At 42.0% G+C, this 17094-nt stretch overlaps 1 protein-coding gene across 4 annotated transcripts in view; it reads left to right on the forward strand.

Moving 5' to 3' along the window:
* The window catches only part of LOC127417404 (zinc finger protein 423-like), a 207034-nt gene that overhangs the window by 35850 nt on the left and 154090 nt on the right, over nt 1–17094 (forward strand). For all 4 annotated transcript variants that reach the window (XM_051657436.1, XM_051657437.1, XM_051657438.1 and 1 more), the window contains exon 2: nt 3806–3865. In XM_051657436.1, the coding sequence (XP_051513396.1) occupies nt 3806–3865 (60 nt within the window). The remainder of the gene's footprint in view (nt 1–3805; nt 3866–17094) is intronic.

Below are 17094 nucleotides of genomic sequence, written 5' to 3' on the forward strand. Positions count from 1 at the left end.
AACTGAGCTTTTAAACAAAAACAGATTAGTGTAAATTTGGCCTTCTGTATAATACTTTGATGTCTAGATCTTGCTTGGGCCCCTCTTTCAGTGTAAGTCTATGGGATTTTTGTGCTATATTTTTTATCATCCGGCAGGTGAAAATCAGTTTGATCACTTAGAAAAAAAAAAAAAACACCTCTCCTCAACAAACTGCACGCTTTGTGGTATAATTTATGTCTGTTGTGTTATGTACAAGTTATATGCCAAATGCTTTTTAATACATTGGCAATACGTATGAGTAATATTGATGCTTGCCTCAGCAATCACTACCAATTATCTCATCTTAAGGAAGGTAGAAGCTTTTTGTGAGTGTGGGTGTCTTAGTGTATTTAGCACCTGCAGTGTAGGCTGGGTTTCTGGAGAGACCCATTGCTTTCTGTGTATTTGTATGTGTTTGCAAGTATTTATGTTTTTGTATGAGTTTGCAGCACTCTTTCCAGACTACTGGGTGCATACCATAAAGCCAGGTGGAGAGCAGCCCAACCCAGCACAGTGGAGAACAAGACAGCAGATCTGACTAGAAAAAGCAGCATGTTATCTCCCCTGATAAACAGTGCAGCATGGAGTCGGAACGGCTCAGGCCAGGAGAGAAACATGGGCTGGAAGCATTCTTTGAATAGAGATGGAACAGCACACACAAACATTAGGAATGTGCAAAATCGCATATTTTCAAAGTTGATTCGCTGGTGGGTTGCCTAATCAACTAGTCGACTAATCGGTATTAAGGCTGGTTCACCTGACCCCGATCGGACACATTTATTTAGGAGCGTCTAGATACAATGCATTCTGGTATCCAAAAACTGCTAGATTGTGCGTAACACAATGGAACATAATGCAGGGTTCGCAAGACATTTTTGAGAAACAAGTTGAACTATTTTAAAACTGACTTGGTGTCTTAATGCAACACTTGTGGGTAGATGTTCACAAAAAGCACGCAAGATGCGACGCAACCACCAGTGACATCCGTCTGAATGTGTATAACTGAAGAGGGTGTGCTGCTAACTAACAACTAAAGCACATCGCCTTTAGCTTAAGCACAACTTTAGCACATCACCATTAGCGTCACCGCTAAAAATAAAATAAAAAATAAAACAAAGAAATATGCAAGTAAAAATCTTGCTAAAATAGTTGACCTCATTAATCAACCAGTCAGCTGTTGAATGACTAGTTGACCATCTTGACCCATTGCTATCAAACACTCTCAAAAACTTAGAGCCACAGAGTGAAAAAGAGCACCTCCAATTCTGGAACAAGGATAAACAAAACCAAACACCCAGCCAAGCATCATTTTGGAATGGGAATTTGAGTAACAGAGGAAAATCTTGATAGACTCTGAAACAAAGGACAAGAGAAAAGGAAAGAGAAAGAGAGGTGAGACGTAACCCTTGACTTTGAAAGGAGTGGAAGAGAGGAATTCAGTGTCCTGTTAGCAAAGGCCTTCTGTTATTTCTGGGCTCCAGAGCTTGGCATCTGGTAACAGGCTAGTCATTCTGACCTGGCGCGACTCTTTGGGCCTTGATGGCAGGCTTTGCGCTGGAACTCCTGGCCGGAGCGTCTGCGGTCATCATTTTCCGCAGCTCTGAGAGGGAAAATGGGTCTATTGGCCTTGGCGTCAGAGTAGAATATGGAATAAGGGGGGTGGTAGTGGAGTTAAGTTCACACCGACCACCCTGCTGGGAGCAGCCATGGCGAGAGGGGTGTACGGTGGCCCGGACGGCACATTCTCCTCTGGTTTGTGTGTTTGAAGGAAAACGAGAGCCTGTGTGTAATTAAGGAACTGATAATGTGGAAGGAATGCAGTATGGCTGTCAGGGACAGTGCAGTTCTTTCCTTTTGCAAAACCTCTCTCTCTCTATCTTTCTCTCCTTTTGTCTCTCTCTTTTTCTGTCTTTCACTGAGAGTCTTTTCCTGTGAGGAAATGGGTTTAGTGAGACTGCAGTGATGCCCAATGCCAGTGGGAGCATATCTAACTACAATTTCCTTTACACAGAGCAGATTCGGTCTCCCTCGCTGCTCTCTCTGTCTTTTATTTTCCTACTTTTTTTCTCGTATAAACGTCTCTTCAAAGGAACATTGCTCTCAAAAATGAAAATTCTGAAATTATTTACTCACCCTCATGCCATTCCAAACTCATATGACTACTTTCATCCATGTAAGACAGAAAGGCAGAATATGCTGGCTGCTCTTTGCAACACTATGAAAGTGAAAGGGGACAGTGGCAGTTGAGCTCCAAAAATGATAAAAAGACACCATAAACGTAGTCCATAAATTCCAAGTCTTCTGAAGCCATATATGTTACAAATAGCTTTGTGTGCGGATTTTCCGCCACAGCTCTCAGATCTCATTCGTGTTTTCACATATTCAAATGTGACGCATGAAGACACAGTCTGCCTGGTTTGACGTTGGTGACCTTTCTGCATATATCTACATTTAAAGGAATATTGAAGCTCAATCGACAGCTTTTGTGACAAAATGTTGATTACCACAAAAATTCACTTGCACTCGTCCCTCGTTTGTTTTATTTGTATTATTCAAAAAAAAAAAAAAGCAAAGATGGAGGTTACAGTGAGGCACTTACAATTGAAGTGAATGTGGCCAATTTTTCAAGGGTTTAAAGGCAGAAAAAATATAAAATAATATACAAATTATTTTGGTCATCATGGCAACGAATTTGTAAAATTGGATATAACTTTAGCACAGAAAAGATTCTTGATTTTCTCACTCTATAAAGAATGTTAACACGCATAGTGTTAATATCTTGTGGCTATACTTTTGAAACTGAAAGTATTTAACATTTATGGATTGGCCCTATTCACTTCCATTGTAAGTGCCTCAGTGTAACCAAGATTTTAGCTTTTGTAAAGAAAAGGAGGTATGAATCGAAATACATTTTTGTGGTAATCAACATTATGCCACAAATGCTGTTGATTGAGCTTAACTTCTATTGAGTCCAGAATATTCCTTCAATAGTCCTTACCAGTTCTTTCAGGCTGAAAAACAATCTTCTGGACGTCATGCACTAATGCCTCTGTTGTCTAATGTGGAAGGGTTGTGCATACTACCAACCGTGTTTGTTGTTGCATTTTTAAAATTGTCCTCACAAATATTGTAAAACGTGTCAAAAACTGACTTGTGGGGGCTTCGCTATTTGAAACTCCCATTTGCTTCATTTGCCTCATATCTAATAATGTCAACAGGTTTCTACGTGTGTTAGGGGTAGAGTACAGTAAATATAATTACCGTAATATGAATACTAATATAGCTTCTAAATTCTGTGTGCGTGTTTCCATTTTAGACTGTAGAAAGCTGTGTGCCAAAATGCTTGGAGGCTATGGGGGGGGGGTCAAGTTCTCATTGTGTCCTGAACACTGCTGTTTCCTGTTTGTGTGCCAGTGGGGCTTCCTTCCTTGACTATGCCCAGGAAAACCTTCATCACACATTCCTCTTCTCATCTCACTGCCTCCCGTTACCTGTTTTTGCACCTCCAAAATTAGCACGTAGACAAACAAACAGTGACCACACACACAATAAAGCCCTTTGATGTGCATCCTGCAATCAGATTGAACACATCATAGACTCATTATGGGCTGCCATTTATGTAGCGCACTTCTGCAAAGAATACAGTAAATGTTTGTGTGCTCAAAATGTGTGGTTTGGCTTCACAATTATTCTAATGTGTCTCCCTCTCTGTCTCTCTCTCTGTCTCTCTCTCTCTCTCTCTCTCTCTCTCTCTCTCTCTCTCTCTATATATATATATATATAGCGGTGGAAGAGGCCGAATCTACAGACTGCGCCAGTGGCTGGGACTCCTCTGTTCAGACAGGTATGATTTCAGCCGTTAGTGGGGCGTCCTGCACATCCTCCAATGATACGTCCAAAACCCCCGCACAGAGACGACCCACTGCATCACAATCTCTAATATCAATTCCACATGGCCTGCAGTCCTGTGCGCGGGGGTGGGGGGGTGGGGGGGATTTTTTCATAAGGCACAAGAGGATGGCGCCCAGGTGCATACTGGACTGGAGGCTTAGTTGTGCTTCCTATCTGAGTTTTGTCGGTTGTAAAGGCACTTTGCTGCACTCTGAATGTAATATTGCATGATTTGATGAGTTTGATTACATGTCCTCTCAGGAGAGGAACATTCTATTTAGCAAAATCCAAGCAGGCTGTTTTAGATTGTGCATCTCTCTGAATATTAGATTTTGTTTTTCTACGTTACCTCAGAAGCCCCGTTCTCTTCTCGTAGTTCAGGGTCAAGAGTGTTTCTGAACGTTGAGCCATTTCTAGATGTATTTAAATTGTAAGGTGATAACATTACCGTTTCATCAGCTGTGCTGTTTTTTGACTGGACCTTTTCCAACAAAGGAGATACAGCTATGAATTTCTGGATTATTTGTGAGTGAGTCCTTGCTTTAGTCAGCACTGTATTTTTCTGAATGAAACAAGATTGAAAAAAGCAGGGCGGACTTGATTTTATCTGTTGGAATTTATAGGATCGTGAAAAGTAATCTTCATATGACAGGTGTTTGGAAGAGAGGGGTTGGAAAAAAGAAGGGTTTTTGTCGACATTAGCCACAAAGGAAAGATGTTTCAGAAACGGACCTATATTTGCTAAAAGTTACGAAGACAATTTTTCTTTTCTGTGGAATTCTTTGTGTACGTCATTATCTGAATCATTCACAATAAGACTAGGAATGTATATTTTATTTTATTTTATTTTATTTTTTTCTTCCCTTTTCTCCCCAATTTTGGCATGCCCAATTCCCAATGCGCTCTAGGCCCTCATGGTGGCGTAGTGACTCACCTCAATCCGGGTGGCGGAGGATGAATCTCAGTTGCCTCTGCGTCTGAGACCGTCAATCCACGCATTTTATCACATGGCTTGTTGATCATGTTACCGCAGAGACCTAGCGTGTGTGGAGGCTTCAAGCTATTCTCTGCGGCATCCACGCACAACTCACCACGTGCCCCACCGAGAGCGAACCACATTATAGCGACCACGAGGAGGTTAACCCAAAGTGACTCTACCCACCCTAGCAAACGGGGCAATTGATTGCTTAGGAAGCCTGACTGGTGTCACACAATACACCCTAGATTCAAACTTACGACTCCAGGTGTGATAGATGAATGTCGATTTTGTTGATTTTGATTTCATGCTGATTTTAAAGGGATATCCCAATAATGAAAATTCTGTCATAATTTCATCATGTTGTTCCAAACCTATGTAATTTTCTTTCTTGAACTCAAAAGGAGATTTTAAGGCATAATGTTAGGGACTCAGCCTCTGTCGCCATTCATTGCCATTTAATCTTTTTTTTATAAAATAAAAAAGAATACATCAAACATCTCATTTTGTGTTCCACGGAAGAAAGTTAGTTTTACAAGTTTCACAGCATTAAAGGGATAATTCACCCAAAAATGACACTTATGCCATCCCAGATGTGGATGACTTTCATCTGCTGACCTTAAATGAAGATTTTTAAAAAGATATCTCAGCTCTGTAGGTCCATACAATGCAAGTGAATGGGTTCCAAAATGTTGAAGCTCCAAAAATCACATAAGTCAGTATAAAAGTAATCCATAAGACTCCAGTGGTTAAATCAATGTGAAGCATTGTGAAATGATAGGTCTGGGTGAGAAACAAATCAATATGTAAGTCCTTTTTTTTTTTTTTTTTTTTTACTATAAATTCTCCTCCCTGCTCAGTCAAACTCCACTTTAACTTTAACTTTCACATTCTTCTTCTTTTGTTTTTGGTGATTCACATTCTTCATGCATATCGCCCCTCACTGTGCAGGGAGAAGAATTATAGCAAAAAAAGGACTTAAATATTGATCTGTTTCTCACCCACACCTATCATATCACTTCTGAAGATATGGATTTAAACACTGGAGTCATATGGATTACTTTTATGATGCCTTTGTGGTTTTTGGAGCATCAGAATTTTGGCACCCATTCACATGCGTTATATGGACCTACAGAGCTGAAACATTTTAAATATCATAATTTGTTCTGCACAAGAAAAAAAGTCATACACATCTGGAATGAGGAAATGATGAGAGAATTTAAATTTTTGGGTGAACTGTCACTTTAAGACCAAAACTGAGCAAATGCAGCATCGATGCTACTCGCCAAGTTGAAAATGTGAAGATTTCCTTTTTGGAACCGTGGCACAGAGTATACAGTATGCTTCAAGATGTTACGGAGTTGTGCTAATATGTCTGATGTGAGTTAGATAACGGCTTCTTTCCTTTCCCGATCCCTTTCCCCCCTGTTCTTAGTTAGTGCGAGTTTGTTTGTGTTCTCATATACATGCATTTCTAAGCGTTTGTATCCGTATATGCATGCATGTTCCATACTGGTACTTGGGAGAGGTGGTGAGATCAGCAAAGAGAAGGTAGTATGAGAGAAGGGCCCTGGGGGCCTGAGAGGATGATGTGAGCCTCTCCTAACCGGCCCTGAGGGAATGCTGCAGGGGTGCTGACTGAGGTCCTGGGTGGCTGCAAAGTGCTGCGTGTGTGAGATACAGCAGGAAGGGGAGTCCCTGGGCTCCCGCTAACCCTGCGCTCTTCCTCCCTTCCTCGACTCCTCCCTCCATCCCTCTCTTCTTCATTTCTCTCTTCCGTGCTGTAACCCCATTTGCTTGTGATAATCAACCTTTTTCCCTCTGCGTGCCAAAACCACCTCCGTTCCAGGTGGACTCGGTCGCTTTCTGTATTCCAAGTCACCTCGTCTTTCTTTTCTTCTTTCTTTTTGTCTCACTTATTCTTTTACTTTTTCTCTCTCCCCCTTCCCCCTATCCATACTCTCTCCTGTGTTTGTTTGTGCTGCTGTGTTTGGGGCTCAAGGGGCCGCTCGCCATCTCTTATTTAAAAAAAAAACTTCCTTCCCTTTATTCCCTGGGAGATGATTTCGACAAGGACACTGGCAGGCTTTTCCTGGTATTAAATTTACTTTTTTTGTTTTTTTTTCATTATTTCTCCTCTGTGGAAAATGTGTGCTGAGTTTGGAGAGAGTGCAGTGGTGTGGTGGGGGGGGGGGGGGTTGGTTGGAGTTTAGGGGTGGAGAGGTTAAAAGAAAGAGTTAGAGCCCCGCCTCCCCACCCGCAGGCCCCTGAGGACCTGATTTGAGGCCCCTTCGGTCTGTCCCGCTGGGGGAGCGGGCCGGAGGTACACCCCCCGTTTCCCTCTCTCCGACTCTTTCTCTCTCCTCCCCATGCTCCCTGAGATAGAAAAACAACCCGTCCCTCCCTGGCCTAGAGGGGAAGAAGAGAAGGAAAGGAGAAAAGAGAGAAAATGAGCCAGGTCTGACACTGAAGTCTCAGAGAGAGAGGGAGAGATGGAGGGAAGGAGGAGGAGGGGTGCAGTCGTTCGAAGGAAAGGAAGAAGAGGAGGGAGAGTTTATAGAGACAGATGCAGACGCTTGTCATTTTCGAAAGAGGGAGCAGGGAGGGGGGAATTGTTTTTTATAAGTGCCATCAGAGCTGTGAAGTTGAGCATTGTTTTTCCTGCTTCCTGTCAGAGAGCTGTGCTTTTTGGATGTGTACACACAAACACACATTTTGAAACAATAGCTCTAGAGACTTTGCTTTGTCAACATATAGGACATCGTCTGACGCACATTTGCAAGGATCAAGTATGTTTTTACTCGTACACACTACACACACATGCACACAAGCACCCAATCTGTGTGTGTCCCCGACTATGATTCATTGTGGAAAAAGGCTGCTCATATCCCCTTGCGCTGGCTGATAGGGACTGTAATAGTCTTGAATTGAATTATTTTATTCGTTTCCTCCCTCAGCTATTGGTGGGCTGACAGGACCTCCTAAGAAAGCCAATTTAGAGAGCACTGCTCAGTCTCACCCACACTGGGTGTGTCATTGTGACCTCACCCATTATGTGAGCTTTTGGTCACCTGTGTATTCAATGCGCAGAAAAGGAGCTGTTGTGTTCTGGTTTTATTTGGCAGCAGGGCACCGAACCGGGCCTATTTATTACCCTCTTAATGGCCTACGCTGTCGAACTCGGCACACGTTAAACTTTTGTCAAGGCCAAAGAGAGAGGGAGAAAGAAGTGTATGTGCAGTAGTTGGTACCAAGCAAGACTCAACAATGAGGATTTTTTCTGCTGTCCCGGTTGGAGTTAAGATTTTTACTTGCCCCGCATACATTTTAACTAATCCCATCACAGATTTTTTTTTTCTATTTTTTTATAAGTAAAATTTTTATTACTAATTTAAAATTTATTAATTAAAAAATGTAGATATATTTTTATTATTTATTATTTATTTTGTTTTTTAAAAATATATTTCTTAAAAATTATTAACATTTTTAATTTAACGTTACTTTAAAAATAATAATAATAATAATTAGGTATTTAATTTGTAGTAATAGCTGGAAATTATACTGAAGCTGTAATGTAACTCCATTACATCATAGCTATTATGTGCACACTTTTGCCAGAAAACAATGGCATATGGTGCAAAACATGATTTTTAAATTTTTATTCAAGACTATTACAATTTATTCTCTCCTTGCAATTTTCATAGAACCAGCTGGATAACTTTACCTCGGTGACATACTTAAATCCACAGAATAAACTACAACAATATTCAAAATTTCACATGAATGTACAAACCAAATGTTAAAGTTGGCAAGCCGTAAAAATGCATGTACATAATCAACAAATGTGAGATGTATAGACTACGCAGCAGTGGCCCGATAGTGCAAGAGACTGCTCCTTCAACTGGTGCCGAAACTCTCTCAGTGGTCCTGGGCCCTCAGGCTATCCTAATGGTTGAGCCCTGCAGAAGCAGCAGTGGAGAACCAGTGGATCTGTGAGATCTGTTATATGATTTAGTGCCTGTGTTTGTGTACACACGCGCACATATAGAGTGAAAAATCAGTCGGTCTCCTGGCCCCTGTACATGCTCTGTCCCCTCTGGAATCTAACCTGAGGTGGATTCAGCCATGCGTTTTGTGAAAGGCTCTTCGGCTCCCTGCCCTCCGTTTGGTGACGGGGATGGGATGAGAGGGGGAGGAGGAAGAGGACAGGAATGATGATGACTTTTGGCTACATCAAGCCCCAAAATGGCCTTCTTTCTGCATGATGCAGTGGACAGTATAGAAAAGAGGGTACAAGCAAGAGATCCATCTCTCTATCCCTCAAATGCTTTTGTGTGTCTTCTCTCTCTCTCTCTCTCTCTCTCTCTCTCTCTCTCCCAGTTCGTGTCTCGCTGTCTGTCTCGCTCTCTCATTTGTGTCCCTCTCTATTTTTCTTCATCTCCTTGCATGAACCTCTGGAGGTCCATAATATATTTTTAATTTCCCCAAGGCAGTGACAGGAAAACAGTTTTAATGTGTAAAGAGGAGGTGTGTGTCTGCCTCTGTGTGTATTCATTAGCATGTCGCCATTTGCGTATATTTGCGCATGTCAGAGTGCAACGCATGTATGGGTCAAATGCACGTTTGTGTATTGCACACACAAGTGTCGTGCCACGGACTGGAACAGGTAATGGCATTGGTGAGCATCTGTACGGCTGTTTGTGTGTTCTGTGTGATTTAATTCCCATCCTTCCATGACGCGCTCTTTCATCATCTCCCTCTCTTTCTTCTCCGTGTCTGGGTGTGCGGGTGTTGGGTGCTGAGTCTCTGGAGAGAGGGAGGCTAATACAGTGTGGCTGGCAAGCGAAGGTCCCTGGAGGCCACGTGGTATTGTGGAAACACTGCAAGCAGAGGCCAGTGGAGCCAGAGAGAGAGGTCCGCTTGCTTTAAAAAGATCCAGTGTTTACCATGTTAGGCCCTGCGCTCCCCCGAGAGACCACGTGTATGCACTGCACCTGCTCAAGCGCTGGGCCATCAGGGGCCCCTGCCCCACTCCAACCCGGAATACGCACAATGTGAATATATATGTGCCATACATGTGGCCTTATTGCTAATTGGTGACTGATATGGGTTATTTAATGGTCAGTGCCAATATAATATCTATATATCTAAATGTAATTATTATTTCTGAAGTCTAACCAAGACTACATTATAGACTTTATATGTATAACAAAAGACGACAATTGAACCCATGACTTGGCCGTTACTAGCACCATGTTCTGAAGGCCAAAGTATACTTCTATTGTACTGTGTGCGTGACGCAAATTTCGGCATCAGCACAGTCCATGCAGATTGTCCGCACGTGGCCCAGATTTTCTCGACAAGCAGACAGTCCTCACTTGTGCGCATCGTATGCGCCTGCCGTTGACTGTACTAAAAGATTATCGCAAAGCAGTCGTATTGTGCATGCGTCGAACGCATTTGTTTTCATTCCTGGTCAGGTGAGTATACTTTGAAAGGCAACGTGGTCGACTGTGCGCAATCTGATCAGGAATGCACAAAAGTGAAGGATACCTGGCCTTTAACAGTTAAGCTCTCACTTGTGTCTTGCGGTGTTCTAACATCATTAATGTTTCCTATCAGAGATTGTGTCTGTACCAGTTTTCAGGGACAAGATGAGCGATGGACTTTGACAGGTAGGTTGTGTTCATGTGATGAGATCAGACATCCCTAATCGAGCTCAGAGCAGCACTGCAATTCCTTTGGTCTCTCTGACTAATGCAGCCTTGATCTGGTTTACATTTGGCCACGTCTGCTTTGAGTATGTGTCCGTGTGTGTGTACTGTATTTGTGGTGCAGTTGAAAGACAGCCTTGTGCTTTAGATGTTTTTATAGGAACAAAAAGGAACTGATGTCTTGTTGAAGTTGGAGCTGATATTTTTCCAGTACAGCAAAGTGTGGCTGGTTCTTTTGTTGGGGTATAGTAGTGTACTAGTGTGTGTGTGTGTGTGTGTGTGTGTGTTTGCTCTTATCCCCAAACCACGCTTACTCTTACATCTTGTTAACTGTGCAAAACATACCTTTGGATTGCTCATCCTCTCCATCTCTCTTTGTTTCTCTTGATTTTTTTTCTTTCTCCATTGGTTGATGTGAGTATGACCACATACATGGATTTCCCCTTTTAGTACTTGTTGGAACTTGCATAAGCCACACTAAAAAATGTATACATATCTTGTATTATATTACAAAATATCAAACCAAATGGCATTTGTTTCAAAGATGTAGCACAAATGGGAACTTGAGGGGAACTAACTTCAAACATCCCCTAAAAATTACATTTAGACTAGTTGGGTAAAAATAATGGCAAAAATGGGACAGAAAAGTGAAGTTAGTTGTGAGAAAAACATAATTTGTTTGCAGATTTCACTTGGTTTGATATTTTGTTATCTAATGCAACAGCGTTCAAACATTTTAATTAATACTTGAGTGTCCAAACGTGTTGAAATATTTCTTGGGGCCACTCTACCTGAAACTGCACTCAGATATACACACACACACACACACACACACACACACACACACACACACACACACACACACATATACACACACACTGCACTGCATAGCTAAGGGCAGATACAGTGTCGGAAAGGGAAATGGAGTTTAAAGGGTTCTGGTCGTAAAGAGAGCCCAAGCCAGAGTCTCAGAACTTTTTAGCTGAGTTGCGTCTTCACGAATCGAAACCCACAATGCAAAATGGAAAGCTTTTTTTTGCATTATTTAATGCAATCTCTTATATATATATATATATATATATATATATATATATATATATATATATATATATAAAGCCACTGCTCCAAAACCGCCTTATGTCCTCTGGTCTGATGAAACAAAAATTGAACTGTTTGGCCATAATGACCATCGTTGTTTTTTTTTTTCCCTCCCCTTTTTCTCCCCAATTTGGAATGCCCAATTCCCAATGCGCTCTAGGTCCTCATGGTGGCATAGTGACTTGCCTCAATCCGGGTGGCGGAGGACGAATCTCAGTTGCTTCCGCATCTGAGACCGTCAATCCACGCATCTTATCACATGGCTTGTTGAGCGCATTACTGCAGAGACATAGCACGTGTGCAGGCTTCACATTATTCTCCGCGGCATCCATGCACAACTCGCCACGTGCCCCACCGAGAGCGAACCACATTATAGCGACTATGAGGAGGTTACCCCATGTGACTCTACCCTCCCTTTGGTCAATTTGGTTGCTTAGGAGACTTGGCTGGAGTCACTCAGCACGCCCTGGATTTGAACTTGCAACTCCAGGTGTGGTAGTCAGCATCTTTACTTGCTGAGCTACTCAGGCCCAAGGTCCATTGTTATTTTTGGAGGAAAAAGGGTGAGGCTTGCAAGCCGAAGAACACCATCCCAACCGTGAAGCATGGGGTTGGCAGCATCATGTTGTGGGGTGCTTTGCTGCAGGAGGGACTGGTGCACTTCACAAAATAGATGGCATCATGAGGAAGGAAAATTATGTGGATATATTGAAGCAACATCTTAAGACATCAGCCAGGAAGTTAAAGCTCAGTCACAAATGGGTCTTCCAAATGGACAATGACCCCAAGCATACCTCCAAAGTTGTGGCAAAATAGCTTAAGGACAACAAAGTCAATGTATTGGAGTGACCATCACAATGCCCTGACCTCAATCCAATAGAAAATGTGTGGGCAGTACTGAAAAAGAGTGTGCGAGCAAGGAGGCTTACAAACCTGACTCAGTTACACCAGTTCTGTCTGGAGGAATGGGCCAAAATTCCTGCAACTTCTTGTGAGAAGCTTGTGGAAGGCTACCCAAAATGTTTGACCCAAGTTAAACAATTTAAAGGCAATGCTACCAATAATACTAATAAAGTGTAAATGTAAACTTCTGATGTAAAATGTGATGAATTAAATAAAAGCTGAAGTAAATAATTCTCTCTACTATTATTCTGACATTTCACATTCTTAAAATAAAGTAGTAATCCTAACTGACCTAAGACAGGGAATGTTTTCTACAATTAAATGTCAGGAATTGTGAAAAACTGAGTTTAAATGTATTTGGCTAAGTTGTATGTAAACTTCTGACTTCAACTGTAACTTTATTGATCATTATGCGCAAATACAAAGACGACATCTCTTTTGTGAAGGTGGACCTATGGACTCTTCTTGGCACTAATGCATTGTTTTGATCCTTTGTCACTTTCGCCGTTCCTTACCTCAGTGTGGAGGGTGCCTTGTGGTGTCCATTAAGGGCAGCATCACACCGACGCTAATTATTTCCCGCTTTCTCATGATGGAGGCTGCTCCACACTTTATAAAAAAATACATATCAACCTAACGAGGGGTAATTAGCAGGTCCCTGTAAGGCGGGGCTATGCTCGGCAACATGACTGCTCTGTGGATTCTGCTAATTCACTTCTCCTCATCTAATTACCCCACACAAACATGGCTGTTTGTCTTTCCTGAGAGAGAAAGTGTGTGTATTGGGGTGAGGGTGGGTTTGGTATCTTGGCGATTGTAGAATACCCCCCCCCCCACCAGCCACTGCCACCACTTACACACACACACACACACACACACACACACACACACACACGACCTGTGGCTCATCTTTATGTAAAACAAACACAACCTTATGTAATATAAAGAGTAAGAAAGGGCTATTAATACTACTATGAATATTATACAAAACCATAAAAGAAAACATTTCATTTATATAATGTATAACTGTATTCAAATCAGAGCATCAAGTTAGAATGCATCAGAAGTCCATATGCTTTTTAAAAATGGCCAAGCTGTGTTTAATGTTTTTTTCTTTTGCATTATAATATGGTATCTAATGTACCACTTTTATAATAATAATAAACTTTATTTTATAGAGCACCTTTAAAAGCAGCTTCTCAAAGCGCTGTACACAAAATAAGAAGTACATAGCACAATAAAAATAAATAAATAAATAGAAATAAACATCAGCAAGCAAATGATAGTTTAAAAAAGTATGTCTTGAGTTGAGCTTTAAAAATGTCATAGGTCTGAGCTTCCCAAAGTTCTAGAGGAACTTAGAATGGATGCAGACTCCTGAGACTATATTTAATGACTGCAACTCACAAGCACCATTGAATTATTCTGTTAAAAATGTATATTAATATATCGTCAATTTGAAATGTTTACAGCTGATTTTATTTTATTTTATTTGTTTTTGGGCTTTTTGCCACTAATTGAAAGAAAGAAATTGATAATTGAAAGGGAACACATTTTTTGCAAGAGAGAGGGAGAATGGTATATTTGTTTGTGATACTTTTGTGTTGAGTATAATGTTTATATATGATGTATCTGAAATGTTTATATGTATATGGTGAGTAAATGTGTGCAAGCTTTTTGTGCTGGGACTGGCTGTCACTCTGCAGTTGGCCAGGGGCTGCAGCTGGCAGAGGCCAAGCTGAGGTGGCACATCCATTGCTGAGGACCCCCAAACACTCATTAACACGTTGCTCCTCCACAACAGAGAGGACAGCACACACCCTAACTAAAAGTACTGATAAAATACTCTCTCCCACATTCTCTCGACATGAACAGAGGTGTGGTGAAAGACTTTACCACCTGGGATTACAAAAATGCAGTGTATGTGTGTTTGACAGTCTTTGTCATAATATCTGAAGGTCATTATTCTAAAATACTGCAGTGGATCACTTCTACTCTGATAAATGTAGCTTTCAATCAAATTTGCCACACCGTTTTCCACTAACCCTCACCAATCACATGCACATTCTGTGTCTTTGGCTTGTTCCTCACCTAGCCCTCTCACAGTAGAGGGAGTCTAGACCTGGTTGTGAGCTACACCAGTGTGTGTATGTGTCCTCCACCTCTTGTGTCGCAAAAGGACACTGAAGAGGCAAAACAGCCCCCCACACTCATTCCAGCCAAAAGAGCCCACCTGAAGCAGGACATTACAAAAATATTAAACACTGTTTTATGTCGCTAACATATTTCTACTACATTAACAACACAGATAGCAGCCCAGTTACCTTAGAATTGCACTTGACGCAATGCTAGCTCGACAGCTATTACAGAAATGAAACGAAAATAGCTGCACGGTCTCTGTCAGGAGCAGCACTCGCAAGAGATATATGTTAGCAGCCTACGGCGCGGAGCAGAGAAATATATGAGCGCTAAGAATATATCAGAGAGCATAAAAAGAGCCTGTTCTTTTGAATGACTTTCTTTAAAATCATTAGTCTCTTTGGACGGCACTCTCCGCAGCCTGGATTTCATCGAGCTTGACCGTGCCACAGTCAGTCTGTGTTTAAAAACACAGCGTGCCGCTGCAAAACGATTCCGCTAAGCCTTGTTTGCCTTGACCTTAACTCACTTCTGCAGGCCTTGCGCTAGTCTGTGTGCCTGCATTAAGCATTTTTACGGTTAAACGCACAAAATAAAACAATCTCCCAGACCTTTATGAGGGGGTTCACCTGAATCATTGAATATTTCGAAATGTTCAAGCCACCTCACCTCCACCTGCGCCCCACCCAAGGTCCATCAGTCTCCCCTCACACTACATGCACGGCGTGTTTGTGTGCGTTTGTGCGCATGTGTGTGTTTGTCAATGCCGCAGCCGGAGGTAGAAAGACTGCAGCAGAGGTGCGTGATGCGTGTGAATCAATCTTCCACTGCAGAGAGAGAAATGGAGCCCTGTAATGATGGTGGCCCTGCACTCTAATGGAGTGTGCTCTAGAGGGCCCCCTCTAGAGACTTCCCTCCCTTGCTTATCGAAAAGGAGGGTGAGAGAGGAGCAGTAATGAAAGGAAGATACAAAAACAGGAATATGGAAAGAGCAAGAAGGATGGAGAAGTTAAATAGCAGGGTTGGATCGCGATGACCCAACAACCGATTCGATTAGTGAGGTTGATCTGGATTTTTTCTTATTTATAATTATTTTTAATTGTAATATTTGATTATGATTTAATTTGCATTCTTTAGCTGTCAGATGGTTTACGTTGTAAAACTCTTTTAGACAAGTTGTGTCTTTAAATGTATCATCTTTAAAGTATGGCCACCTTAGCCTTACACATTCAGACGTATATCTTTAGCCACTACGTTGCATCTTGCGCTGTTTTTGAGCATTTCGCCACAAGTATTGCGTTTTTAAGACTGCATGTTAAGTTTAAAATAGTCCAACTTTAAAAACTTGTCTCGAGACACCTGTGTTCTGTTCCATTTCGTTGTGCTCTGTCTAGCTGTTTTTGAATACAAGAATGCATCTTATGTAAACGCCCCATTTGAAATGCATCAAATCATTCTCAGGTGACCCGGAAACAGAGCCTAATAAAGACAGACATCTTTGGCTGTTGCGTCACATCTTGCACTGTTTTTGAGCATTCTGCTACAAGTGTTGCATTTTTAATGACGTTATGTTAAGTTTAAAAATAGTCCAACTTTTGACACCTAGACACCTGCATTCTGTTCCATTTCGTTGCTCTCAATCTAGCTGTTTTTGAATGCAAGAAATACGTCTAATCGGGGTCAGATGAACCCAAAACCAGCCTAATTATATTGGGCTTTCTCAAGTCTGATGAGTTGCCTGGTCATTAAGGCAGCCCACCAACTAGTCAGTTTTGAAAATATGTAGTTTTGTGCATCACTATGTAATCACTATGGCGTAAAGGGGTTCATCGGGAACTTTAGTCCTTGTTTCCATCTCCTTCTGCATGCCAGATCCACTTACGACTGGAGAGATGAAGGGATGGAGAGAGGAGTGCAGAAGAGTGGGGTAGAGAAAGGTCCCTTCCTGCTCCTCCCTCGTTGCCATAGTAGCAGGTTGTGCTGGCATGTGCCTTGGTTGGCAGTGCCTGTACCTCTGGCATAAGGGTACCTGGGGGAATCAGGGTGTGTATGTGTGTGTGTGATTGAGTGAGGAGAGGTAGGGAGTGTATGAGGGTTACTGCCACCATCCATTTTCCCAGAGATTAGAAGCTCTCATGGATGAAATAGTGTAGTTAATGCATCTTTTGTGTGTTTGCATGTGTGTGTATGTGAGTAACCACTGCTCAGGGCTCTATCAGTGTAGTGTCAGTTAGGGGCCATTTTCCTCCCTGTCCAGACGGTGTTCTCACCACTGGACAGATGGCCATACCCCTCCTACCCCCAGCCCAGCCCACACTACCCTCCAAACCACCATGATGCCCCCACCTTCAC

This window comes from Myxocyprinus asiaticus, chromosome 26, assembly GCF_019703515.2.
Source record: "Myxocyprinus asiaticus isolate MX2 ecotype Aquarium Trade chromosome 26, UBuf_Myxa_2, whole genome shotgun sequence".
Taxonomy (NCBI): domain Eukaryota; kingdom Metazoa; phylum Chordata; class Actinopteri; order Cypriniformes; family Catostomidae; genus Myxocyprinus; species Myxocyprinus asiaticus.